The sequence below is a fragment of the Corvus cornix genome, chromosome 5, assembly GCF_000738735.6.
Source record: "Corvus cornix cornix isolate S_Up_H32 chromosome 5, ASM73873v5, whole genome shotgun sequence".
In the NCBI taxonomy this organism is placed as follows: Eukaryota; Metazoa; Chordata; class Aves; order Passeriformes; family Corvidae; genus Corvus; species Corvus cornix.
Genome location: NC_046335.1, coordinates 2,247,061 through 2,274,289, shown reverse-complemented (window position 1 = coordinate 2,274,289; position 27,229 = coordinate 2,247,061). Strand labels below are relative to the sequence as shown.

Here is a 27,229-nt window from a genome sequence, read left to right as displayed (position 1 = left end):
ACACTTCCAAGGATCCAGGGGCAGCCACAGCTTCTCTGGGCACCCTGTGCCACCACCCTCCCAGCCAGGAATCCCATCTATCCAACCCAAACTTCCGCTCTTTCAGTTTGAACCCGTTATTCCTCCTCCTGTCACTGCAGTTCCTGAGGACGTGTCCCTCTCGCACCTCACAGCTGGAGCCGGCAGTGACAGGCAGAGGGGCAGGACGGGCACAACAACTCCAGCATGGACAGAAGGAGCTTGGGACCATCCCCACAGTGCCCTCAGCCACACGAGTGTCACACACTGTCCACACCACTGAGAGTGACGAGGATGGACACAGTGAAACCTCTGCTCTCCACCCCTCCTGCCTTCATCACCCTCAGAACAGCCCTTCCCAACCCATCCCTGGATTTCACCCCGGATTTGAGAATCCCCTCATTCCCTGGTGGCTCCAGCCCTTCCTGCAGCAACACACGGAACAAATCCCTGCCCAGGAGATGGGTTGGGCTCCTCCTCTCCCCGCTTCGGATCTGCTGGGCTTCCAGCTAATGAACGCAATTAGCGCAGATGGGTTTATTCTCATTAGGGAGCCGGGCAGGGCTGGGAGCAGCGCAGGGAGCAGCATCTCGCCCACGCTCTCCACGGAAGCTCCACACCTCCTCCTGCTCGGCAGATGCTGCTGGCTCCGAGGTGCTGCTGCTCCGGAGCTGAAGCCTGGGGAGGTGAGGATGGAAGGGAGCAAGCGTTGGAGCTGGAAGGGAGCCAGGGAGGTTTGGAACAGCTGAGCTGCCTGGCAGGCGAGGAGAGACTTGGCTCGTTCCTTCCCTGTGACACCATTTTGCTTTTAAGTTGCTCTGATGGACACGGAAAAGGATGGAGGGGCTGGGAGTTGGTCTTGCTGCTTGTCAAGATGCTTGGAAAACTGGAATATCAGCACAGATCCATGCTGGGATCAGTGCTGGTGGTTTTATTTCAGAACCCATGGTGCCACCTTGTTCCCAGCCCCAGGAATGAGCTGGGGCCAAGCGGCCTCAAAGTGTGTCCAGTAGCTTTGCTGGAAAAATATTCCCCCCTGAGGGTCCCATGGAACTGGAGGGAAAATTCAGGATGTGGAGAATTTGGTTGGAGCAGAGGGTGTTTGATTCTGTGATCAGGAGGTGTTTTGGCAGTAGAATGAGGAAGAATCACGGAATCACAGAACCCTGGAGTGGTTTGGGTTGGAAGGGACCTTAAAGCTCATCCAGTCCACCCCTGCCATGGGCAGGGACACCTCCCACTACCCCAGGCTGCTCCAAGCCCCAATGTCCAGCCTGGCCTTGGACACTTCCAGGGATCCAGGGGCAGCCACAGCTGCTCTGGGCACCCTGTGCCAGGGCCTGCCCACCCTCCTCATAAAAATTTTTCCTCACATCTAGTCTGAGTCAACCCTCTTTTAGTTTAAAACTCTTTTTGCTGTCACTCCAGGCCCTATAAAAATCTGTCCTTCTTTGTAAGGTTCCTGTAGGCCCTGGAAGGGGCTCTGAGATCTCCCTGGATCCCTCTTTTCTCCAGCTCTCCCAGCCTGGCTCCAGAGCAGAGGGGCTCCAGCCCTTGGAGCAGCTCCACGGCCTCCTCTGGTCTTGCTCCTGTGCTGAGTGCCAGGGCTGGGAGAAGAAGGAGAGAGGAGAAGGGATGGACAATGAAGTTGGGAATTTTAGGTGTCTCAATTTCTGAGCAAGGAGCAATGCCCCACCCTGAACGAGCCTGTTCTCCCCTGACCTGCCTCATCCTGAGGGAACAAAAAGCTGCTGGAACCCCAAGAGGCTTCACCCTCCTTCCCTGACAGGCACCAAAACTCCTGCTAAACCCTTCCTGAGTGGGAAACCCCCTTGGGAACTGCATCCAACCACAACCAAGCCAGGATCCCACCTCCCCAGAGGTCGACACACAAAGAACAGCATCTCCAAAGGGTTGAAATAAATCCAAAAGTTTATTTCCAACGAGTACACAGACCATGTGGGATGGGGATGCGCTACACCACGACTGGCTTTCGCCTGCAACCACCCCCTCCCCAAAATCCTGCTGCTGGCAGGGTGGCAAAGCATGGACAGACTTGCCACCAGCAATCTCTGCAGACAATAAAAGTCGTTTTTCCAGTACTCCAGATATTTTTTCTTGAAAAGCCTGGGGGTAGTGGAATGTTGTGTGAGACCAGGCTGGAAATCCAGCACGGGGATGGAGGGGTGGTTGGGATTTTTGTTGTGAGGAGGGGAAACAACCTTGGCAGGCGATCTCTGCTTGGCTGGCAAAGGCAGATCTGTGTGAATAGAAATACTGGGGTGAAATACCTGGCAGCACACCAAGGGCAACACCACGGCCAACAGAAAATCAGGCCCAGCAACATAAAACACCTTCGATGAGTAGTTTGGGTTACTTCAAAATCTCCCCCTCCCCGCTCCCCTGTATTCATGCAGGTTTATTTCGTCGTCTAAGTTATCAAGAACTCGAGTTGTAAAAGAGGCAAGTCGTTTAAAAAAATTGTTACAAACCACTTTTATGGCAGCGTTTGAGAAGGGGGGGGTGGGAGCCCCGGCTCAGAGCGGCTGCGCTGCACTCTCTGTGACAATAAATCAGATTCAAAAGAAAAGGCAAAACCCAGGATGGGGTTTTTACATCTCTGCCTGGTAACACCAAGAGTGAAACCAGCTGCAGAGCAAACCACTTCATCCACCCTTCATCCTAAAGCTATGGGAGCTGTAGTAAAAAGATCAAAAATTGGGGGAATTGAGGGGTGGCTGGGACCATCTCGTGGCTTATAAACATTCCCAGATGCCAAAAGTTTGGAGTCCAGTGTGAGAAGAGCTGGCCTTCTCCGTAGAAGAACTAGAAAAAGAGTATGAAAAGGTAGAAAAACCGAAAAGCACTTTTTTACGGGCTAGAAAGAGTCACCAAAAGGTACCTAAAGACTTTTGCCCTCCCGGATCCACAGGGATTTTTAAGCTCACACCTGATTCAGAACTGGTTCAGCGGGGTCACCGCAGACCCCCAAACCCCTTTGTGACACCCAGCTCATTTTGTACCTAAATCCCCACATTATGATTCCCAAAGGGATGATTCCCAAAGTTTCCCAGGAGGACAGATGAGTGGGGAAAGCCAGGAGTTGCTAGACCAGCCACATCCACATAAGTATGGACCCAAGGAGGAGCCCAAAAAGGTGGCGTGCGTCCCCCGAGAGCTGGGAGCGGATGAAGAAGGCCTGGGAATAACTCCCCAGCCTGGCCCGGAGCCCAGGCCATGTGTAAACAGGGAATCAGGCACCTCTGTGAAGGGGCGGCCCCACGGCTCCCAGGGCTGCTCCCCTGGCCCTTCCCAAGGCGGTGAGGGGGCAGCGGGAATGGGAGAGGCGGTGGGTGAAGGAAGGGGCAGAAGTGTCCCACCACGAAGCAGCATCCTGCCATGGAGCAGCATCCCATTGTGGGGCAGCATCCCATTGTGGGGCAGCATCCCACCATGGAGCTGTATCCCACCATGGAGCAGCATCCTGCCATGGAACAGCATCCCATTTTGAGGCAGCATCCCACCATGGAGCTGTATCCCATTGTGGGGCAGCATCCCACCATGGAGTAGCATTCCATGGTGGAGCAGCATCCCACCATGGAGCTGTATCCCGTGGAGGAGCATCCCATTGTGGAGCAGCATTCCATGGTGGAGCAGCATCCCATGGAGGAGCAGCATCCCACAATGGAGCTGAATCCTACAGTGGGGCTGTATCCCACCATGGAGCAGCATCCCATGGTGGGACAGCATTCCATGGTGGAGCAGCATCCCCTCGTGGGGCAGTATCCCACTGCAGGGCAGTGTCCCACCATGGAGCAGCATCCCAGTATGGAGCACTATCCCAATATGGGGCAGCATCCCACCAAAGGGCAGCATTCCATGGTGGAGCAGCATCCCATGGTGGGACAGCATCCCATGGTGGAGCAGCATCCCACCACGGAGCAGAATCCCACCACAAAGCAGCATCCCAGCACTGAACAACATCCCAGCAACATTCCAGACCAGCCCAAGGGAAGGAAGTGCTGCCAGGAACCAGGAAAAGAGCAGGACCAAGCAAGGAGGGCAGAGGCACAGAGGTGTAGGAGAAAGGAAAGACCCGGAAAGAAGTGGTCGGCTTTGATTTTCGGATTTCTGGCTCGCCCTGCAGCCGGGCTGGCACCTGCCCTGTGGCAGGAGGTATTTCAGGCACGTCTAAGGCATCTCAGGAGCTCTCTTTGCTTTCAGAATCGCCTCTGTTCCCTCCCTACGGCTTCTTCCACCAGCACGTGGTGCCAAACGCGAGAAAAGAAAAGTCTGGAGCGGATGAACGGAATCAAACTCTCATGCACTACCACTGAATGTCATCACAGGGGTATGGAGCACCAAGCACGACACAGGAACCACTTTTACTTGCAGAACCAAAGCTAACCATAGAGAGAATGGTAAAAAGTGGGGTTTGCTGAGTTGCCAGCACGTGGGGGACAGGCAGGAGCTGCCGGTGTCCCCTCGGCCCCCCCTGCTACGCTACAGCCAGAAATGAAAAAGCACAAGACCAAACACTGAGTTAACAGCACGGCCACCTCACCTGTCGCTATATATCTGACAACTTAAACCAAAAATATTAGCCTGGAAAGGAACCAACAACGTCATTCCAAGAAGGTTATACACATCCTTAGCAGTTAACTTTGCTCAGCACAACTCTGGTGCTTCAAATACGGAACAATCAAACAATTTTGTGAGCAGAAAAGTGACACGGATTTATTCTTTACATGGGTTTGGGGTTTGGGGTTTTTTTTTTTGTTGTTTTGTTTTGTTTTGTTTTGTTTTTCTCTTTCTAGGCAACTCTACAGACTTCAGATCTTTTGCCTCGCAATGCAGATCATCTGATTCCCCCAAAGGTGGCCAGGTTCTTTAAACATGCACATCTCTGTAGCTTCCAGGCCGTGTTTTTTACTTATTTTTGTTTAAATTCTGCGGACCAGCAGGTCGTCCCCATTCCTAAAAACTCTACATCAGTGTTCAGGGTGGCCTGAGTGCCCGTCAGGCTCCTCCAGGGTTTACAGGATCACGCAGAAGAACTTCTTCTCTCTAAAGGGGTTTTCTGAGGCCGGGACGGGGGTCAATAGAGGGTCCTCCTTGGCGTGGGCTTCGCAGTACGCCATCAGGTCTGCTGCTGCTTTGGACACCTGGAAAAGGAGGAGCCCTGTGTTAGGGACAGAACATGGCACCTGGAGAGGTGCCACCAGCAGGGAAGAGCTGGCAGCATCCCTGGGCAGGGAACCACAGATCTGAGGCAAGAACCCGACCGATGCCGTGGCAGCACATCCCTGCTGGGGCTGGTTCTTCACCTCTGGGCTCTGAGCTGCTCTGTCAGCCCATATTCCCATTCCCAGCCTTCCCAGCCTTCTCCCCATCCCCGTCCTTCACCTGACAAGGACCGACTCGAGCATCCCTGCTGGCTCTCCCACGCATCCCTTGGCAGGAACATCCACAGCAGCATTTCCTGCCCTCAGCCACCAACCTTGCTCTTTATTCCGGACATGGCAGCAGCTCCCAAACCACCAGAGCTCATCCCAGCCCTGGAGCACTTCTCCCCCTGGATTTAAGCTCTTAGCAAGGAGCTCAGATGCCTTGGGGACAGTCACTCCTTCCCACCACCCAGCGGGGCTCCAGGTGCCTCTCACCTCTCACTTCCAGCTGCCTCTCACCCCTGGCAGTGTCCAAGGCCAGGCTGGACGGGGCTTGGAGCAGCCTGGGATAGTGGAAGGTGTCCCTGCCCATGGCAGGGGGTTGGAAAAAGGTGGCCTTTAAGGTCTCTTCCAACCCAAACCATTCCTGGATTCTATGATCGAATGGGTGAGCATCTCCCTCTGTTCAGCCAGGGCCATCAGGATCACTTGGAAGAGCATCCTCCACAAACACCACCTGGGTCCACATCCCAGCTCCTGCCACGAGCTTTGGGCAGCAGCCAGGACCTCCCAGCATTCCCACAGGCAGCTCCCAAGAATCCCTACCTTTATCCTGTCGATGTTGGCTTCCATCTTCAGCTGCTCCACCAGCTTGCGGGCTTGTGCTATGCTAGCAGTGTTGTTGCTAGCCATGGGCAGGCCAGGAGTGCTCCCGGGACGGGCTGCGGGCAGGAACACACCGGGATCAGCTGCTGGGCTGCTCCCAGCCCTGCACGCCCCCAAAGGATGGGTTGGGGTTGCACGTGTGAAGTGTTAGAGCCGCTGGAATGACGGGGTGAGGGACACAGTGCCAGTGGTGCCATCGCCCCCAGAGCAGGGATGCCCCTTAGGTGACAGTGGCACTGTCCAGAGCCCAGCCTGCAGCAGCAGGACTCCAGCTGAGCTGTGCTTTGGTGTTTGCTGTTCCATGAAAACCTGTGGCAGCAACAGAAATCAGGGAACAGGCTCCCCCAGCAGCCCGAGCTGCCATGCCAGGCTCATTCCCTGCCCATCATCCAGCCCGTGCCGGTGCCCAGTGTGTGTCCCTGTGCCTCGCTTTGTCCCTGCTGCCAGTTTGCACATTGAGATGCTAAACAGGATGCTGGAGTTTCCTGTTTCTCGAGATTTCTACCCCAGGCAGGCGGGGGATGCTCATTAAGGCCACGCCGGGCTGGATCCCGGATGTTTTTCCGGCACCTTCTCCCAGCAGTGAGCTCTGGCAGAGGCAGCAGAGTCCCAGCATCCAGCTCCTCCAGCAGCAAGGCTTTTCCAGCAGTGCTCCTGCCTGGCTGGGGCTGCCTGCCAGCTCCAAAAAGGGGGTTTTTCGGGATGTCCTGCAATAGCGGGATACAGCGAGACCCCTGGGCGATGGGACAAGCCCTAAAATAAGGGAATTGTGGTGTTTTAAGGAAAAGCTGAGGGCTCAAGTTCATCTTTTGGGATTTAGAGGGTTTGGAGAGAGAGGGGTTTATCGAAGAAATCACCGTGGCACTGGTGCCTGTGCTGGGAGAACAATCACGCCAGGGCCAGCCGCGGTTTGAGGACGAGGAGGGGAGCACAAGGAGGGGTTAATTTTTACCAGAAGCCGATCTCTCCGGTGATTTGTGCCTCTAAGGGAAGCTCTGCTCCTCTTGGCCCTTCACTGCCTACAAATAAAGAGAACAGAAAATGGGGCTCGGCTCCATGGGATCATCACTCACAGCACCAGGGACCCCAGAAGTCCCTCGCAGACGCCGGGTGCTGCACCCCGGGTTCCTTCCGTGTGTCCCTCACCCTGTGCCGTGCAAGCCCAGCCCCCCAGTGACATTTTTTGTTTGCATTCAGCGAGGTTTTCAGCACAGGAAGAGGTTTCAGTCAGCGGGCAAGTAGCCCAGGGCTGCTGGCAGCCCCGGCAGCTGAGGGGGCTGGAGGATGCACAGGGACAGGGCAGGGATTTAACTCTGTCTGGGGCACAGAGCTCGTGCTGGGGTGGAAGGAGCATCCCCTGGGGAATGCTGCCAAAATCCTCCAGCCCAGCTCCCAGTGCCAGCCCGAGCTCCTGGCTGGATGTGCTCCCCCCAGGCCCAGCTCCGTGCCATTGCTGGAGGTTCAGCTCAGCCCCTGCGCTGTTTCTGGGTGGGTTTATCTCATCTCTCCCATATTTTATTTTTTTGGGGGGGGCTGGAGAAGGGTTTGAGCAGCAGAGTGCATCCCTCCTGCTTTTCCTTTTCCCTGCAAAGCCATGGAGTGTGCCATGGCTCTGGCACAGCAGCTGGGAAAGCTGGGGCAGGTTCAACCAAGATGCTGCTGCTGCTGCACGGTTTGGGTGCCACAGAGACTTTCCTAAGGCAGCAAATGCCGTCCTGGTGGAATTCTCATCCCTGGAAGTGTTCCAAAAGATGTGTGGATGTGGCATCTGGGGATGTGGGTAATGGTGGGCTTGGCAGCGCTGGGGGAATGGCTGGACTTGATCTTCCAGGGCTTTTCCAACCTAAACGATTCCGTGTTGCGCCCTTCCATACAAAGGACCTTCTCCAGTGGCAGGGAATCGCTTCAGGGACTTCAGTCACTCCATGTTTAGGATCTGTGGGAGCAGGGAGGACTGCTGAGATCATCTGCATGGCTCTTACAGCCCTGCTCCTTTAAATAATTCTCTATATCCAACCCTGCTGCCACCCTCCTATGAGGAAACCCTCCCTTGCTCTTAAGGCATCCAGCCCTAGGGGCACTAAAATGGGGAAAACAGCCCCAAAAATAAGGTGAGGGAAGGGTGGGAGGGGTCACCTATGAGCACAGGCCTGCTAGGACAATGCTGGGGACTCTGGGGCAACTCAGCCACCTCAGAGGAGCCTCCCAGGAGCCACCACACCCTCGGCCGCACCTCTCTGCAGGTGCTTCAAGCAGAAACGAGAACCAGTTTGGGGCCAGGGATGGTTTTAGAGCATTTCCACCCCTGGGGAAACCTGGGGCGTTTCCTCCACCGTGGATAACAAAAAAGCAGCAGGTGACACTTCAAAGTGAGCTCGTGAAGGTCCCGCCCCGGAAAACAGCCCTGCAGCAGCAGCAGGGCAGCCACAAAGGCAGCTTTTAAATCCCAAAGTCAGGAGACCCCACTGTGCCCCCGGGAAGGTGTGGGACCGCCAGGAGTAAACACAGACTCCCATGGGGTTTTTTGTTTGGATTGGATTTATCACAGAGGGATGGAATGGGTTAGGTTGGAAGGGACCTTAAATCCCATCTCATTCCACCCATGCCATGAGCAGGGCCACCTTCCACTGTCCCAGGCTGCTCCAAGTCCTGTCCAGCCTGGCCTTGGACACTGCCAGGGATCCAGGGGCAGCCACAGCTGCTCTGGGCACCCTGTGCCAGGGCGTCCCCACCCTCACAGGGAACAATTCCTTCCCAATCTCCCATCCATCCCTGCCCTGTGGCAGTGGGAAGTCATTCCCTGTGTCCTGTCACTCCAGGCCCTCATCCAAAGTCCCTCTCCAGCTTTTTTGCATCCCTTTAAACGAATTCCCCCCTTTCCACACACGTAAATAACCCACGGCCCCTCTGCACAGCAGACACATATCCAAACAAGCTGGCAAGATCCCGAGCTGCAATTACAGTGCAGAGCCCAAACGAGACAATATCCGTGTCCTGGCCGTGTTAAACATCATTAGCATGAACATAATGAGTAAGGACTCATTAACCTGTGGGCTCCAAGGCAGGAATCCCATTATCCAGACACGGCACGTGCCATTAAGTGAGGGAAATAAGGCGCTGTCTGAATTCCCTTGGGAATGCCATAAAACTCCTTCCCGCGTGTGAGAGCAGCCCTGCGGTAACGGGAAGACCAGGAAATATGGGGAAGCACGTTGGTTTCAGCTTCATGCTTGGGATTTTGCTGGCTGGGGCCAGGAGGTGAGCTCTGATGGAGGGGACCTGCTGATTAATTGGGATAATGCTGGCACAGCTCCCTCAGTGACCTGTATCCAAGTGCTGCCATCACTCCAGCATCCTGGGAATGCCCAGATTCCCCAAATGGGGTCCGGCAGGCTCTCTGCATCCATCACATCTCCAACCCTGGCTCTGCAACTTCCCATCCCTGTGCCTGCCCAGGAAGGGATGTCACTGCCAGGAAATACAATGCCTGGAAAATCAACTTCCCTCTAAATGCCACGCTCAAATATTTTGGCATTTTTCCTCGGATCTGAGGATACTTTCTGGGGTGGTGTTTGGTTGACTGCAATGAGTAAAGAGGAACCGGGGGTTGAAGGAGAGGAGGATGCTCCAGCAGCTCAGCTGGGCTTAAATCTCTTCCCTGGGAGGGTGGTGAGGCCCTGGCACAGGTTTCCCAGAAAAGCTGAGCCTGGAAGTGTCCAAGGCCAGGCTGGGCGGGGCTTGGAGCAACCTGGGATAGTGGAAGGTGTCCCTGCCCATGGCAGGGTGTTGGAATGAGATGGGTTTTAAGGTCCCTTCCAACCCAAACCATTCCATGATTCCATGAAAAATGCTGGCAATAAATGTCTGGGCACGGCAGTTTTGCTGCTGATTTTTCCCAGATGGTCCCTAAGCTCCAAAAAAACCAGCTCATTTGTTGCTGTCTGCTGAATGAAGAGCCTTTGATACATTTGGATGACATTTTCCTCTGTCACCCAGCCCAAACAGGCACCAAAAATCGGGATATAGGTGGGCAAACAGCGAGGCACATCCCAGATCCCTGATGCAGCTGTGTCCGCTCATTCCAGCTTTGCCAAAATCTTCATCTTTCACCCGTGATGTGGAGCAACAAATGTGGATGTGGAGCAGCTTGATGGGATGAGATCGGGGTTTAAAGTGCTCTGAGCTAAAAGCCACCATTACTCTGGGCCAAGGGACAAGCAGCCCTCCTCCACCTGGATTCCTGGATGCATTCCCACACCAAATGGCACATCCAACCCAAAAAAAGCCACCGCAAAAGGAGCATTTCTTGATGCTGAGCCCTCCTGCTAAGCTGCCATCCCATTCTCCCCTCCCAGCCTGGGCTCCTGTGGGGCTCTGGCACCCCAGAGCTGCCAGCTCTGCTTGCAGGAGTAATTAAGCTTCGTTTGCCAGCTCCTCGTCAGCACCAGCTGCTGCCTGCTTTGCACAGAGCTGAGCTGAGAGGCTCTGGAGCAGAGAGGATCCTGGAATCTGGGTGCCTTGTACTGGATCCATCACCAGCTCCAGCTCCCAGCCCATGGAATCAGAGCTTAAGCACCTCCTTGAGGTTCTTCTCCTCTTTTAGTTGAGTTTTAGCTCAGGGTCTGTGTGGGTGGGGATTGGAATTCTCCTGAATGTTGAAAAAAATGGTATTTCCCCTGGATCCCTGGAAGTGTCCGAGGCCAGGTTGGACAATGGGGCTTGGAGCAGTCTGGGACAGTGGAAGGTGTCCCTGCCCATGGCTGGGGTGGAAAAAGATGAACTTTGAGGTTGCTTCCAACCCAAACCATCCCACAATGTTATGATTTTAAGGGTGATTAATTAGTGCAATTACCCTAAACTGGCACTGCCATTGCAGAAAGGGTCTCTCAAAGCACATTTTGCACTGGCTTGGGCCTGTCACTGTCCAAAGGCAGCACTAACCCTGGGAAGCATCCCTGGAAAGCACTTCCTGACACTCCTGGAAGTGCAGACAGGCACTCAGTGAGATCTCATGGCTGTCACGAGACACCTCCTGCATCTCTCGGGGCCTGAGGCCTTTGCCCACCCAGCTCTGGTCCTTCCCACTTTTAAACCTGTGCAACACATCCTCTCCTGCCAGCTGGAATTGGAATAGGCAGGAAGAGGCACTGGAATTGTCAGTCCTGGAGGGATTTAAAATCCATGTGGATGTGGCACTCGGGGATGTGGGCCAGTGGTGGCCTTGGCAGAGCTGGGGGAATGATCTTAGAGGGCTTTTCCAACCTGAATGATTCCAGGATTCAATTTTCCATGCTTTTTTCACCTCCCAGCCAGCTTTTTCTCTGCTTTCCAGAAAACCCTTCTCTCCCCTCTGAACCAAAAGGAAAAGCAGGAATGAAACAGAAAGTGCTGACATTGGCCAGGCTGAAACCTCTCCGTTCCCTCACCGCAAAGACCGAAAGCAGCAGCACCCACCCCGAAATCAGCTCCTTTTTGGGGTGAAAGCAGAAACCTCCCTGCTCCTTGGTTTCAGAAAGAGTCACATTTTTCAACCCTGATGCACCAGCATTTTCCACTCAGTTATAGCAAAGTGGGGGAATCCCGCTGGGACAGCCGGGATTCTGGGGAGAGCAGGGATCAGGTTTGTTCCTACCAGGCAGGCATCACCCAGGAGGGAGGTTGGTTCGGAAAAGGGGTGGGTTTTTTTGGACAGAAAAGGGGCTCACTGCATTCTCACTGCAGGCTCTCCCAAAAACTGCCTTTTCCTCCTCAAAACCAGCCAGGATGCAGCATCCAGAAGGGAGAACTGGGAATGCTGCCGGTCACCGTCCGGCTGGAGCGTGGGAATCCTTCGTGAGGGGCTGGATGGCTTTGCCAGGCATCTTGTGGCTTTTGCTAAAAGCCATGGCTAAAAATAGGCAGCTCAGCTGCAAAAAAAATTGCTAAATATACCCAGAAAAGTACAAAAATACAACAGGCAAAATAGAAAATAGCAGAGCCGTGGTTTCCAGGGGGTGGGAGATGGGATGGTCCCACCGATCCCAACAGGAGTTACAGATCTGGCTGGGGAAGGAGCCTTAAAACACTCAAATTCCAAACGTTTCGCTCTTTCCTTAATGGTCTGAGCTCGGTTTGTGCCTGTGGGCTTCCCTGGGGCAAAGCACCTTAATCCTGAGCGGTGATTCCAGCCACAGCTCCCAGCCCCTCTCCACAGGGATTTTATTCCCTTTCCCAGCCAGTTTTTTATCCCGGATATCCAATACGGCATTTAAATCCCTGGGAAGCAGCCTGCAGGTCGGAGACGCGCCGGCAGATAAATAAATAAATAAATGAATGAATTCAAAGACGACGGAGTGGAGAAACGAGCCTGTTTCCATGGAAACGGCTTCATTATCCCGGCAGCATCCGATCCCTCCTGCCAAACGGGAGAGGTGGGATGGGCGCCCGGTTCAGTCCCAGTTATTGATCCCAGAATGGTTTGGCTTGGAAGAGACCTTAAACCTCACCCAGTGCCACCCCCTGCCATGGGCAGGGACACCTCCCACTGTCCCAGGCTGCTCCAAGCCCCAATGTCCAACCTGGCATTTCCAAGGATAGGAATTATCAAGGCAAGGCAAAGCACTGGAATTGGCTCTGCAGAGAGCCTGGCTCGGGATGTGCCCTTCACCCACCTCGTGTGCCAGAGCTGACCACGACCGCAGCCCAGATGGAGTCAGGAGGCTCCAGCCTCACATTCCCGGTCTGTCCCTTCTCCCTGGAGCAGCCCCTGCCCCGTGGGCATCGCGTGCAGTGGGAACCTCAGCTGTTTGTTTTCTCTCAGGCCCCTAACGGCTCAAACCGAGACAAACAGGAACCATCCTCCACTTCCTTCTTTTGTTTTTTAGGGTTTTTATGGTTTTTTTATAAAGATTGTTCAGGTGAAGGAGCAGCAGCTTGGGACATCTGCTCCAGTCCCTCCCTCATTCTCTGGGACATCTGCTCCAGTCCCTCCTGCCACCATTCCTACAAGATTTTGGCTCTCTCCATCCCAGTACCACAGGGAGGGAGCACAGACCTGCTCCAGAGCTGGAAAAAGGGTCCAAAACCATGGGAATGCCACTAGGGATACACTGATAGCTGAGCAAGCCCCCAGCCTGCTCCAGGGTTGTTGTTTGGGGAAAAACCCTGGGAAAAAGTGTTGGTGCACAAGGGATAATCCCAGTGGTGGGAGCAGATCAGGCTCTGGGTGTGCCCTGCCCTTGGCCAAATACTGGGGAATAAGGATGCCCAAATTCTGAGGAATAAGAATTCCCAAATACCAAGGAGTACAAATGCCCACACAGAGGGCAAATAAGGAATTCCCAGATACCTGGGGAATAATGCTGCCCAAAGACCAAGGAATAAGGATGCCCACATCGAGGGGAAGAAGGATTCCCAGATACTTGGGGAATAAGGATGTCCAAATACTGAGGAATAAGGATGCCCAGACACTGGAGAATTCAGGGATACCCAAACACTGAGGAATAAGGATGCCCAGACACTGGAGAATTCAGGGATACCCAAATACTGAGGAATAAGGATGCCCAGACACTGGAGAATTCAGGGATACCCAAACACTGAGGAATAAGGATGTCCAAACACTGAGGAATAAGGATATCCAAATATCAGGGAATAAGGATGCCCAGATACTGAAAGATGAGAAAGCCCATACAGAGGGAAACAAGGATTCCCAGATATTTGGGGAATAAGGATGCCCAAATACTGGTGGAACAAGGATGTCCACATTTTGAGGAATAAGAATGTTCAAATAGTGAAGGATAAGGATGTCCAAATCCTGAGGAATAAGGATGTCCAAATACTGAGGGATAAGGCTGCCCAAATATCAGGGAATAACAATGTCCAGATACTGGAAAATAAAGATGCCCAAATACTGGGTGGAAGAAGGATGTCCAAATTTTGAGGGATAAGGCTGCCCAAATACCAGAGAATAGGGATGCCCAAATCCTGGGGAATAAGGCTGCTCAAATACCAAGGAACAAGAATGCCCAAATACTGGGGAATTCAGGGATACCCAAAAGCTGAGGAGAAAGGATGCCCATACAGAGGGAAATAAGGATGCCAAAACAGTGGGGAATAAGGATGCCCAAATACCAGGGAATAAGAATATCCAAATCCTGAGGAATAAGGATTCCCAGATACTTGGGCAATAAGGATGCCCAAATACTGGGGAATAAGGATTCCCAGATACCTGGGCAATAAGGATTCCCAGATATCTGGGCAATAAGGATGCCCAAATACCAGGGAATAAGGATATCCAAATCCTAAGGAATAAGGATTCCCAGATACCTGGGGAATAAGGATTCCCAAATACCGGGGAATAAGGATTCCCAAATACCAGGGAATAAGGATACCCAAATACCAGGGAATAAGGATTCCCAGATACCAGGGAGTAAGGATTCCCAGATACCTGGGCAATAAGGATGCCCAAATACCAGGGAATAAGGATGCCCAAATACCAGGGAATAAGGATTCCCAGATACCTGGGCAATAAGGATGCCCAAATACTGGGAGCAAGGCTGGCATCTCCTCCTGCTGTGACACAGAAGGGAAGGGGCCCGGGCTGTCACTCGCTGTGACACCCCAGCAGGGACAGAGCAGGGCACACATCCTGTCACGCCATCCCCAGCTCCAACCCCGTGCTCTGCACCAGGGCTCAGCCCTGCCACAGCTGCACTTCACCGAAAATGAAAATGCTTTAAGGTTTAATGGCTTTTTTTGGGGGGAGGTTGGGTTTTTAAGGTTTAATAAAACATTAAGCAACACCCAGAGGCCACTGGGAGACTGGAGGCTGCTGCAGCACAGGAGTGGAGGAGAGGAGAGCACACGGCTTTGGAAATTCCCTGAAATCCATGGATGGATCGGAGTATCTCCTGCACACAGATCATGGAATTCCAGACTGATTTGGGTTGGAAGAAGCCTTAAAGTTCATCCCATTCCACCCCTGCCAAGGGCAGGGACACCTTCCACTGTTCCAAGTTACTCATCCAGCCTGGCATTGAACATTTCCAGGGTTTGGGCATCCACAGCTTCTCTGGGCAACCTGTGCCAGGGCCTCACCACCCTCCCAGTCAGGAATTTCTTCCTTATCTGCTCATCCAGCTCTGAACTCCTGACCCTTAATTAAGGGAAGCAGCCAAGACCTATTATTTCATGTTAATTAGCAGATCCAGTCTTGGGTTTCAGTTTTTAACATCCCGCTCTTAAGTATTGGCCAGGGTCGAGATCAAGATCTTGATGGGAAGATGGGAAATGAGGATTGAAAGGGAAGGGAAGATGAAGAGAGAGCTGCAAATGGAGCTGTTTCTCCCAGCAGCACATTTCCAAGAGGATTTGGAAAGGGACAAACCCACCCCAAGCCTCACATGAATCACCCCGAATTCAAGGCTGGGGAATGGTTCAGCTCCATGATCTCAGGGGTCTTTTCCGGCCTAAATGGTTCCATGATTTACCAATCCCTGCTCGTTGGTGTGGGGATACAGCCACCCCAGAGGAACTGGGACAAGACATTGCCCTGATTTGGCTAAAAAATCCTATTTTTAGGGGGCAACCTCCACAGGGAATGGGAAGGAGAATGTGGATTTTCATGCCAGGTTGCTGGGCCCACCCCTCTGCAAGGCAGTTTTCAGCTCAAATAAACCCCCAAATCCCTTTTTTTTTTTTTTTTCTTGGCTAGAGCCTCACCTTTTTTTCCCCAAAAAACCTCCTGCAGCAGGCAAAGCCTCGGGCTGCAGAAATCCTCGTGATGAGAAATCATCCTCGGATGATTTCACCCCGATCAAACCTTTATTAGAATTTTATTTTAAGTAACACTCGCAGGGAGCCCAGTGACCCTTTGCAGCCGCTGGGAATCACCCAGTGAGTTACATCAGCAGAGAAACAACCCCGTTCAGCAGCCCCATTAGTTTGAGCCCCCCCCCCCCCAGGAATTACCTGAGACTGCTTTAATTAGGTATCCAGCGTGCAAAAGAATTAATTAATTGGTGAGAAGCACCTGAACCACATTACTCATAAGGCTCTATTTCGAGCTTCAAATACAGCAAACAGGTTGCAGCCCAGCTGAGAGGGTGGAGAGAATTCCCAGGGCTGCTGCCTGGTGTTCCACTTCCCATCCTTACCACGGAAGGAGCAAGGCTGGGAATTTCTTTTACCTTTTTTTTTTGGTATTCGTTTTCCTTCCATCCTTGGAAGTATCCAGGGCCAGGTCAGATGGGGCTTGGAGCAACCTGGTCTATTGATTTTTCTTCTTTAACCCCATCCCTGGAAGTGTTTAGGATCTTGTTGGACAGGGCTTGGAGCAACCTGGTCTATTGATTTTCCTTCTTTATCCCCACCCCTGGAAGTGTCCAAGGCCAGGCTGAATGGGGTTTGGAGCTACCTGGGATAGTGGGAATTGTCCCTGCCCATGGCAGAGGTGGGACTGGATGATTTCCAGGTCTCCTCCAACCCAAACCATTCAGGGATTCTGTTTCTTTTCCAGGTTTTTCACAGCATCCAGAGCTGGTGCCTTTAGAGCCACTACTCCAACAGTGGCTGTGCCACACGGAGATGGGAGTTCTGTGATAATTTTGGGGGATTTGGTGTGTTTTAGGCGTGGGTTGTGGGGTAAAACCCCGTTGTCTTGGGGCTGTGAGGGTTTCGCATCCCTGAGACAGCCGTGAAGTGAGTGAAGCATCTGCTGAGGGCCACATCCCAATGTGCAGGTGGAGGCTCCACATGGAACGGGGGAGGGTTTAGCAGATTTCTGAGGGGAAAAAAAAAAAAAGAGGGAAAAGAAAAAGAGAGGAAAAAAGGGTATGAAAGGAGGGGGAAAAAAGAGAAATAAAAAGAGAGAAAAAAAGGGGAAAAAAGGAGGAAATAAGAGGGGAAAAAAGAAAAAATAAAAGAAAGGAGAAAAAAAGAGGAAAAAATTCCCTGTGTATTCTGTATTTCCACAACCCAGAATTTTGAAAAGGAATTTACTGTGGCTTGTGCTGGCTCTGACATTTCACAGCCTGGCAAAGCTGAAGCTGTGAGAGGGGGTGCTCCACAGGGATGGGGCAGGAATGCAGGCAGGGATGCAAACAAGGAGAAGGCCAGGGATGCAGGCAGAAACAGAGGCAGGGATGCAGGAACTGGTGCAGGCAGGGATGTGGGCACGGATGTGGACAAGATCTGGGCAAGGATGTGAGCAGGATGTGGGCAGGGATGCACACAGGGATGTGTGTGGGGATCTGGGCAGGGATCTGGGCAGGGATGGAAGCAAGAATGAGGGCAGGGATGCAGGCAGGGATGGAGAAAGGGCTGTAGACAGGGATACAGGGATGTGGGCAGGGATTCAGGAAGGGATACAGGAAGGGATGTGAACAGGGATCCAGACTGGGATGCAGGAAGGGATGTGAACAGGGATCCAGACTGGGATGCAGGAAGGGATGTGAACAGGGATCCAGACTGGGATGCAGGAAGGGATGTGAACAGGGATCCAGACTGGGATGCAGGAAGGGATGTGAACAGGGATCCAGACGGGGATGCAGGAAGGGATGTGAATACGGATCCAGACTGGGATGCAGGAAGGGATGTGAATACGGATCCAGACTGGGATGCAGGAAAGGATGTGAACAGGGATCCAGACTGGGATGCAGGAAGGGATGTGAACAGGGATCCAGACTGGGATGCAGGAAGGGATGTGAATACGGATCCAGACTGGGATGCAGGAAGGGATGTGAACAGGGATCCAGACTGGGATGCAGGAAGGGATGTGAATAAGGATCCAGACTGGGATGCAGGTAGAGATCTGGGCAGGGATGTGAGCAGGAATACAGGCAGGGATGCAGGAAGGGATGCGAGCAGGGATCTGGGCAAGGATGGAGAAAGGGCTGTACACAGGGACACAGGGATGTGGGCGGGGATCCAGGCAAGGATGCAGGCAGGGACGCAGGTGTGGATCGGGGCAGGGATGCAGGTGTGGATCAGGGCAGCGATGCAGGCAGGGCTGGAGCCCTGGCAGAGCTCAAACCGGGTTAGCTGGGCGGGCAGGCAGAAGTAGGTTGTCGGTGCTGCCGCTCCCCCTCGGTCGCCGCGCTGACCCATATTATCCCAATTAAATTTAACTCCCTGCCCCGCTGCTGCCTCCTTTTCCCCTGTGCCCTGCTGCATTCCGGGCTAAAGTAGGCCCTGGTATGGAGGCAGCGAGTACACCTGGGCCCTTCCCGCGGAATGAGGAGAGGAGGGCACGGCCGGCGTGGCAGAACTGGGACAGGGACGTGGCGCGGGGCCGAGAGGCAGCAGCAGCAGCAGCAGCGTGTGCTCAGCAGCTTCCTTCTGCTCCAGGCCTGACCCACCTACATTTTCCCTGACCACACTGCTCCTGCAAAACAGCAGAATTGGCTTTTCCCTCCCCAGCTGCGCCCTCGGAGCCTTTCCGTCCTCACCCACCCTCATCGCTTACTGACCTCCACACACAACGTCTCAGCTTTCCTACAGAGCCCTGAATCCCTGAACCAGCCTGTTTTCCCCTTAAAACACTGGCAGAACATCCCTGCCACGCTTCCTGCTGAGTCAAGGGCCTTGCTTTTCCCACCATCCCGGCTGTGGAATGACACATGCTCAGCACAGCCCGGGATTACGCGGGCGGCAGGAGAAGCCGCCAGCCTGGGCGGTGGTTTTACACTTACACGGCAAAAAAGAATAAAGGATGAAAAACTGGAAGCCCGAGGAAGGCTGCAAAGCCTGGATTAAGCAGCACAAGACAGCTGGATTCCCTCCCTTCCCATGCGCGGATCCCTCATGTGCCAGAGATCAACCCATGCCGTGGCCTCACGTGCTTCATTTATCCCCCTCCGTGTCCGCTCCCAGAGGTTTGATCCTTCTGGAATCACTGCCTTTGCCACCACCAGCTGCCTTCCCGAGGATAAACACCTTTCCCTGTCTACCTGCTGCTGGGAAAACCTCAGCTCCAGTGGATTCCTGTATGTTTCCTGAGCTGTAAAAGCACTGGAAGCAGCTGCTCTTTGTGGGCTCTCAGTTCCACGCAGGATGTAGGAGCAGCGTGGATTCAAAACCAGCCTAACTTTTCCATCATTCAACAGAAGCACTTACACAGGGCTTAGATTTTGGGCTTAAAAAATAATAATCAGCGCCTCCCTTATTTGCTGCTTATGCCTCTTCTTAAGCCTGGCTTGCTGCATTAAAATAATCTTTTTATTCCCTTCATTCCCTGTTTTTGTTCACGGTGTGGAGGGAGGAAGGAGGAGGGAGAGTCCCCCCCCGCTGCCACTGGCATTAAGTGGGGAGTGAGGGAAGCACCGGGGGTGGATACAAATCCCTGAGCAAGGATGTGAGGCTGAGCAATTCTATTAAACCAGCTGATAAATAATGCAGGGATTTTGATGGGGCCGGCCCTGCCGGCGCCACACAAACACCTCCACGTCTCCAGGATATTCAAAAATCCAAGGGATGCAGCACAGGCAGGCTTCAAGAATTGAACCCAAAGCCTTTCCCAACAGCTGAAGCTGTCCCAGGGTCACATTGGAGCTCTGTCCCCACCAGGCCCTTGCCTCTTCCCAAGGTTCTACACAAAGCCATGGAATCCAGCAGGCCTGGTCCATGTGCAGCGTTTCCCAGGGTGGGAAAGCTCTGCTTGGGCACTTCCCAGCAGGATCAGAGCTGCTCTGGCAGCAGCCACAGGCCTGGAGATTAATTAGAAGAGGTTCAGATAGGCTGTGATCCCCCAGCTACAGACCCCAAACTGCTGCAGACCCAGCGAGGGGGGTAGGAAGTCCTTGAGAAGGCACTCAGAGACATGGAGAAGACCTGGAGCATGGAGAAGACCTGGCCATGTTCCTGCAGGACATCCTGGAGATACCTGGAACCCCATGGACTCATTTGATGGACATGGGGACAGCTCTGATCTGCCCGGAGTGGTGGGTGGGTGAGAGCAGAGATTCCTTCCCAATCTCCCATCCATCCCTGCCCTCTGGCACTGGGAAGCCATTCCCTGTGTCCTGTCCCTCCATCCCTTGTCCCCAGTCCCTCTCCAGCTCTCCTGGAGCCCCTTTAGGCCCTGCAAGGGGCTCTGAGCTCTCCCTGGAGCCTTCTCCTCTCCAGGTGAGCACCCCCAGCTCTCCCAGCCTGGCTCCAGAGCAGAGGGGCTCCAGCCCTTGGAGCAGCTCTGTGGCCTCCTCTGGACTTGTTCTGGGCACTGGGAATTTTTCCTGTCCTCAGGAGTCTCAGCCCAAGCCCCGCCTGTTTCTCCCAAGGTTTATGTGCAGAGGACCTTTGGCTGCAGACATAACAAAGCTGGAACGATGACAAATGTCACAGGTGGCACATGACACGCTGGCACTGCCCTGGTGTCTCCTGGTGACAGCGGGATTGTGGAGACATTTTTCTGGCACTCCTGACTCTCAACACCTTCTTCATCCTCCTTCCTTCCCTTCCGTGCATCTGCTCCAAAGGAAAACCAAAGGCTCCAAAGGGGAATCAAATCAACGCTGAGCATCTCACATCTGCTGACAGCTGGTGCTTCCTTACCCAAAATGACCCCAAAACTCCTCCAAACCCACACCTCCTGCACAGCAAGTCACGGCTTCAGGGAGGATTTTAAGACAACTGAAGCCTGAAGAATCCCTTCAACTTCCTTCCAGCATCCCTTCAGAATTCACAGCCTCAGGCTGTGACTCGTGGACACCTGGCAGCGCTCCCTGTGCCATCCCAGGGGATGCTGCAACAGGTGAAATATTCCTGAACTTCATCCAGGTCCTGGTCTCTCCTCTGGGACACAGCTCGGATGGGAACAAGAGGGAAAACAGGGCTCCTCCACATCCCTGCAGAGGGACACTCTGCCTGTCCCACCACGATGTTGGCTTTTCCCTGGCTGCAGGGGCTCAGCACCACGTCTGTTCCTTGGCAAAGGAACCGGGAAAACAAATTATTAACAGGGAATTGGTAAAAACGGCACAGGAATTTCAGGCACTGCCCAGGGTGGAGTCCCCACCCCTGGAGGGATTTAAAAGCCGTGTGGATGTGACACTTGGGGGCAGGCTTGGCAGTGCTGGAGGAATGGTTGGACTTGAAGATCTTAGAGGGCTTTTCCAGCCTAAGCAATTCCATGATTCTAAGCCAGAGGTTTCCCAGTATAGCAGGGCTGACATGAGACACCACAGCACCCAACCGACCAGACCATAATGACGATAATGATCATAATGACCATAATGAGCACATGAACCCACCCCGGCAGTGTCACCGTTTTCCTGGAGGTGCCAGCCTTGGGAACACTGGGGCTCCAGGCAGGTGCAGGAAGAGAGGGAGCAGGGGGATTCTCAGCACTGATTTTCTCTGGAAGCTGCCAGAAGCAGGTTTGTGTCTCTGCACAGAGGGGCTGGTGGTGGCACAGGGCACCGATGTCCCCATGGCACCGATATCCCTGCGGTCCCCGCTGCAGCTGCTGGCTCTGCCTGCAGGGATGGGCACAGGCAGCTGGAAGGCACAGGAAAAGCAGGAAGCAGCCAGGCTTTGGAGCAGGGATTTATCCCCCTGGACAGGGGATGCTGTAGGCAGCAGCAGGAAGGATGCTGAGCAGCCTGGTGACACCAGCAACGCCAAGGAGTTTGCAGTGGGAATATCCCATGCTCTGCCAGGGATTTTTCCCCTCTGGAGGGATCTCCAGGAAGGAGCACGGATCCCTGATGAGCTCCAAGGCTCGGGCAAGGCTGCCCCTTCCCACACAGATCCCTCTTGCAGCTGCCCATCCAGGACCTCTCCAGCCAGGAAAGCTGTTCCTAGGGATGGACAGAGCCAGCTTTCCTTCCCAAATCCCTTGGGAGAGCAGGTGAGGGCAGGAAGATAAACCTGTTACACTGAGACACCAGCCCAGCGAAAGGAGCTCATCCAGCGGCTCCGGGTGTCCAGCTGTGCCAGGAGCAGCACTTTGGGAAGCACAGCAGCACCCCTGGAATAACCAACCCACAGCTCAGCTGGCTCAGGGATGCTGCATGAGAGCATCACCCACACCTGAGAACTCCAACCATGATCCAGCAGCACCTGGAGCTTCCCTTGGATGAACTAATCAACCCGGGTTCTAACGAGGATGACGATGCCAGACAATGGGGGAAGGAAACTGCCAAGTGAAAAGCCAGGGAAGGACGAGATAAGGTGAAAACGAATTGTGTTTGGGAGGATAAGCAGGTGCTGGTGCAGCTGCTTCCCAAGAATTATCCAGCTGCAAGGTGCTGATTTTTCAGAGCTTGGTCCAATGCCATTTCGGGAGGGATTTTTATTCCCAGTGGTCCTGTTGGTGCTTGGAGTCCAGCATTCCCGCACGAGATGCAGGAGATGAGCGGTTTTAGACTCCAGCCTCAGCACGGCTGTGTCCTCGCCCATCCCAGATGGTCTTTTAGATCCCTTCTAACCCCAGCCACCCCGTGATTCCCTCATTCCCTGATCCTGCATCAAGCGCCGGCGATTCCCTTGCACATCTCTAATCGAAGGCATCATTAATTAATCAATCAATCAATCACTGGCCTGACCCAACATCCACGCCCGACCAACACCATCCCAGCCACTCTGGAGGGGATTTGGAGCAAGCCTGATTTCTCCACGGAGCCAAATCCGTGTTCTCCTAGCAGCTGGATCCTGTCCTTCCCTGTCTCTCCATGGAGCTCGTGCCAAACGTGTGCAGAGAGCCGGGAGCCACAGCCCCTGTCCCTGCAGCCATCCCGAGCTTCAGGACCAGGACACCCCCCGGCCATTCCCTCCGGGATTTTGGGTGGACAAGGCTGCTCCAAAGGAAGAGGTTTTGGGCGGTTTGCACCATGCATGTGGCACCCAGAAGGAAAAATGCACATGGAAAGCTGTGCTGGGAGTGAGCAGGGAATAAAACTGGGGAAGGGCAAGCACAAAAATTCCCTGGTTAATGGACCTCATCCTGTTCCGTGGAATGAGGTTCCACCTCCCACTGCCTTTGCCCCCATCCCTCCTCCCCACGAAGGGGCTGAGCCCAGAGAGGGAGAACAGCGAGAAAAGAGCCTGAAAAGCAAGAATAACTGAAAATCCAACCTAATCCCTCTGCTCGTTCCTCCCGCTCCCGTGCTGGCTGTGAACACACACGGACACATCCCGCGTTCCCATCCCGTGTTCCCATCCCGCTCCGGGCACAGGAGTGAGATCCTCGGACAAGTCACGCTGAGAACTGATGCCACTCGTGCCTAAAATGGTGTTTTCTCGAGATAAACCCCTTATTCCCAACCCGAAACGGGGCGATCCAGAGGGAGGGAACAGTCCCGTGGTCCCGGGAGGCACCACACGCGTCCCGGGCTGGAGCATCCCGGCTGGGATGCGCGGAATGGAGCGGGACGGCCGCCCCTGGGCAGCGCTTTTTGGGGACGGGGGGGTCCGTGGGGCTCCAGCACCGTCTCTCCAGCCCTAATTACTGTGGGGACAGCCGGCATCAGCGCCTGCCTGTCCTCCTTCGGTGACTCACCGGGATTCAGCGGGAGAAGCAGCGCCCCAGCCACCACCGTGCCCCTGGAATTCCAGCGGGAGCATCCGCGGGGCTGCCAGGTGGGATGGCACTGCCCACCCCGACAAAGTTGCCTTTTTATTGCATTTTCCACTTGGCATGGGGTGGCAAAGCAGCAGGCGGGCTTGGGGATTAATCATAATAATTATTATTATTATTATTATTAATAATAATAATAATAATAATAATACAGCTTCTTCGCCGGCTCGCAGCCATCATCAATCCATGGGAATCCCACCGGGATTGCCTGCTCCTGGCCTTGAGAACCCCCATGCCAGGGAGCAGCCTCAGTTATCATCTCCTCCAGATCCAAAATGTGCCCCACGAGGCCACCACCAGCTCATGGCTGCGAGGAGAAAACCCCCCGAGATCCTTCGTGCTGGTGTATTATCCACTGGCAGCCGAGCTGGCAGCTCCCAGGGAATCTGGGAGAGAGGATGGGCACATGCGGGCACCGTGTGAGGACCACAGGTCCTCCCCAGCTGGGAATATCCCATTTTGGAGGCAAGGCTGCCTCCAGTCGTTATCCAGGTGATGCCGAACTCGCGTTCCAGGTGAGCAGCCGGCAGCACGTTGCATCAAGCAGCATCCCTGCCTCCTCCTGCAAGGCTGGAAATGCCGGGAAAAAGCCCCAAAACTGGTGCCAAGGAGCAGCTGGGGCGATGCCCGGCCTTGGAGGGCCAACACAGGAGCTGGGGTGGGATGGGGCTGAGCCACATCCCTGAATCCCACGGCACAGGGTGAGAAAAGCTCCATTAGAACCCCGGGAGCACCTCCAAACCTCCTCCTGGAGAAAGGCTTGGCCCCAGGGCTTTCCTGGCAATAATTAATTGAGTCATATTTCAATCCAGCCAGCGGCCATATGGTAGGAAAGAGGATTAAAATCGCATGCTCCAGTTGCATCCAGGGAAATCCAGTTATGAGGAAAAATCCTCAGTGCCTGGCTCCAGCCTGCTGCCAGGCTGCTGTCATCCATCCACACGGCCCCAGCCCCTTTTCCAGGATCCCTTTTCCAGGAGTGAGGAGCGCGGGATCGCTGGTGAGGAGATGGATCGTGGGCAATTCAGGGGGGAAGGGGGAAATAGGGACAGAAATAATTGATGGAACCTGCAGCAGCAGGAGCAGCGGTGGCAGATCATTGCTGCTCCGAGCCACTGCCCTCTGGGTACCGTGCTCGAAGTTCATTAGGAACTCATTACCAATTGATTAATGAGGGGGCATCGCTGTGCGCCAAGATTCTCCTTAAATATAAATCATTTTCCACCAAGGAGGCGAGAATCATGGGATCACAGAGGTTCGGGTTGGAAGGGAGCTTAAAGCCCATCCCGTTCTGTGCCATCCACACCTTCCACTATCCCAGGTTGCTCCAAGCCCCGTCCAACCTGGCCTGGAGCAATTCCAGGGATTTGGGGCAGCCACAGCTTCTCTGGGCACCCTATGCCAGGGCCTCCCCTCCCTCACAGCCAGGAATTTCCTCCTAATATCTATTCCAAATCTTCCCTCTGGCAGCTTTTTGCTGGATTCCCCTCCCACTGGGGCAAGCGAGCCCTGGACCAGTTTTCCTTGAGCTCATCTTCCCGGCGATTTTCCCGGGAATCCTTCACCCAAAGCACTGCTGGGAAAAATACGGATTTTGGCAGAAACGCTGGGAGAGGGACAGTGCTGTAAGGGATGGCAGGACGGATGCCCTTCCACCTGCGTGGACATCACCCCAAATCCCTCCAAGCCAGGCTGGGGCTGATCGCAGCTGAGGCTGCTGCGGGGATTTGGGGTTGGGAAAGTCTCCCTGCTCCTTCCTTCCCGTGATTAAAGAAAAAAAATCGGGAAAGAAAGAACACTACGCCTCATTCATCTACGGAGAAAGCCTTGCCTGTGATGGCAAATCAGTTGATTAAGGAGGATCAAACCCTCTAAATCCAACCTTTGTTGGGAGACTGAACTCCCTGTACAAGGCACCTTCCCGGCTCCCGGGGGCTGGGACCCCCGCGCCCCCATCGCCCCCCGAGACTTTGGGGTCCCCGTGGGGTCGGAGCATGCTGCGATTGGCTCCCTGCGGGATTTGGGGGGATTTTCTGCCGATTTAGGAGCGGCTCGGTCCCCACGGGGGTCAGTGACAGCGAGTGGCGGGGGTGGGGACCGCCCTGCCCAGCCCCACCGTGCGCCGGTGCGGGCAGTGCCAGCCCTCCCAGTGCTCCCAGTGCCCCCAGTGCCCCCAGCCCCGCTCCCCCCTGTGCCCGGCGGTTACCTGGAAGCGGGCGGCGGTGCCCCGGTCCCCGCGGGGCGGGCGGCGGCGGGACGGACGGACGGATGGAGGGATGGATGGACGGACGCTGGGATGGATGGATGGATGGATGGAGGGAAGGATGGAGGAAGCGATGGAGGAAGGGATGGAGGAGGGAGGGCCGGAGGGATGCGGCCGCAGGAGGAGGAGGAGGGTGGTCAGCAGCAGCCCCGAGCGGCGAGTCCCCACCCAGCTTTGTCTGCGCTCATCCCGCTGCCTACAGGAAGCGGCTCAGCCCCGACTTCCTCCTCCTCCTCCTCTTCTCCTCCTCCTCCTCCTCCTCCTCCTCCTCCTCCTGCCTCCTCTGCGATCCCCGGGTTGTGCGGATCGCTTTTGCCCAGACCCCTCTGCCTCCTCCCCTGCCCCGCACCCCGCGCCGGCCCCTCTCCGTGGCTCTGCCCATCTCCTGTCCCTTATATCGCCCCTTGTCCCTCGTCCGCCCCATTCACGCCCCGACCCTGCACCCCACACACGCTACGTGCCAACCCCACAACCCACACAGCCACCCGCTGTACCCCCATCCTGCACCCCACACCCGTCTGCGCCCACATTTCCTACACCCAGCCCCCCCCGCACCTGCACCCATCACACCCCCTGGACCCCCTCTGCACCCATCACACCCCCTGAACTGTCCCTGAACCCATTACACCCCCTGAACCCAAGATACACCCCCCTGCACCCATCACACCCCCTGAACCCCATATGTGCCCCCCTGAACCATCCCACCCCTAAACCACCCCTGTACCCCATCACACCCCCTGAACCCCACACACCCATCCCTGCACCCACAGCCCCCCTGAACCCATCCCTGCCCCCTCTCACCCCCTACACCACTCCAAGCACCCCATGCCTTGATCCCTCCATGTCACCCAAGCCCCCCAAAACCCTGGATCCCTCCCATCCCTTCCCTCACCGACAGCCCCCATCCCTCTGGCACACCCAGACCCCTCCCTGTCCCTCAAACCCTTCCTCACTCAAAAGCTCCCATTTAGGGCCCAGCTCAGGGGAGGATCACTCAGTATTTTATATTTTCTTTTCCATCAATTTGAGCCCACACCGCAGTTTGAGGGATTCCAGGTGGAAGACTTTGGAGGGAGCTGATGGGTTTTTTATAAGGCGGCTTTTCCTTTTCCTCCACCTGCCCCAGCCCAGCTGTGTCCTCATGGAAATCCTTCCCTGGGAGGGTGGGCAGGCCCTGGCACAGGGTGCCCACAGAAGCTGTGGCTGCCCCTGGATCCCTGGCAGTGTCCCAGGCCAGGTTGGACGGGGCTTGGAGCAGCCTGGGACAGTGGGAGGTGTCCCTGCCCATAGCAGAGGTGGAATGGGATGGGCTTGAAGCTCCCTTCCAACCCAAACCATCCTGGA

At 54.7% G+C, this 27,229-nt stretch overlaps 1 protein-coding gene across 2 annotated transcripts; it reads right to left on the bottom strand.

Moving 5' to 3' along the window:
* Window positions 1–1,932: 1,932 nt before the first annotated feature.
* On the bottom strand, window positions 1,933–25,924 carry GNG2 (G protein subunit gamma 2). 2 transcript variants are annotated; one of them, XM_039552737.1, is made up of 4 exons: window positions 25,829–25,924; window positions 7,024–7,090; window positions 6,012–6,127; window positions 1,933–5,183 (listed from the first exon to the last, which is right to left on the bottom strand). In XM_039552737.1, the coding sequence occupies exons 3-4, from the start codon at window positions 6,096–6,098 to the stop codon at window positions 5,055–5,057; spliced, it is 216 nt and encodes a 71-aa protein (XP_039408671.1). In that variant the 5' UTR covers window positions 6,099–6,127; window positions 7,024–7,090; window positions 25,829–25,924; the 3' UTR covers window positions 1,933–5,054. The 2 variants fall into 2 exon arrangements, with proteins under 2 accessions (XP_039408671.1, XP_010408258.1); XM_010409956.4 differs by lacking the exon at window positions 25,829–25,924 and adding an exon at window positions 7,915–8,007.
* Window positions 25,925–27,229: the final 1,305 nt, after the last annotated feature.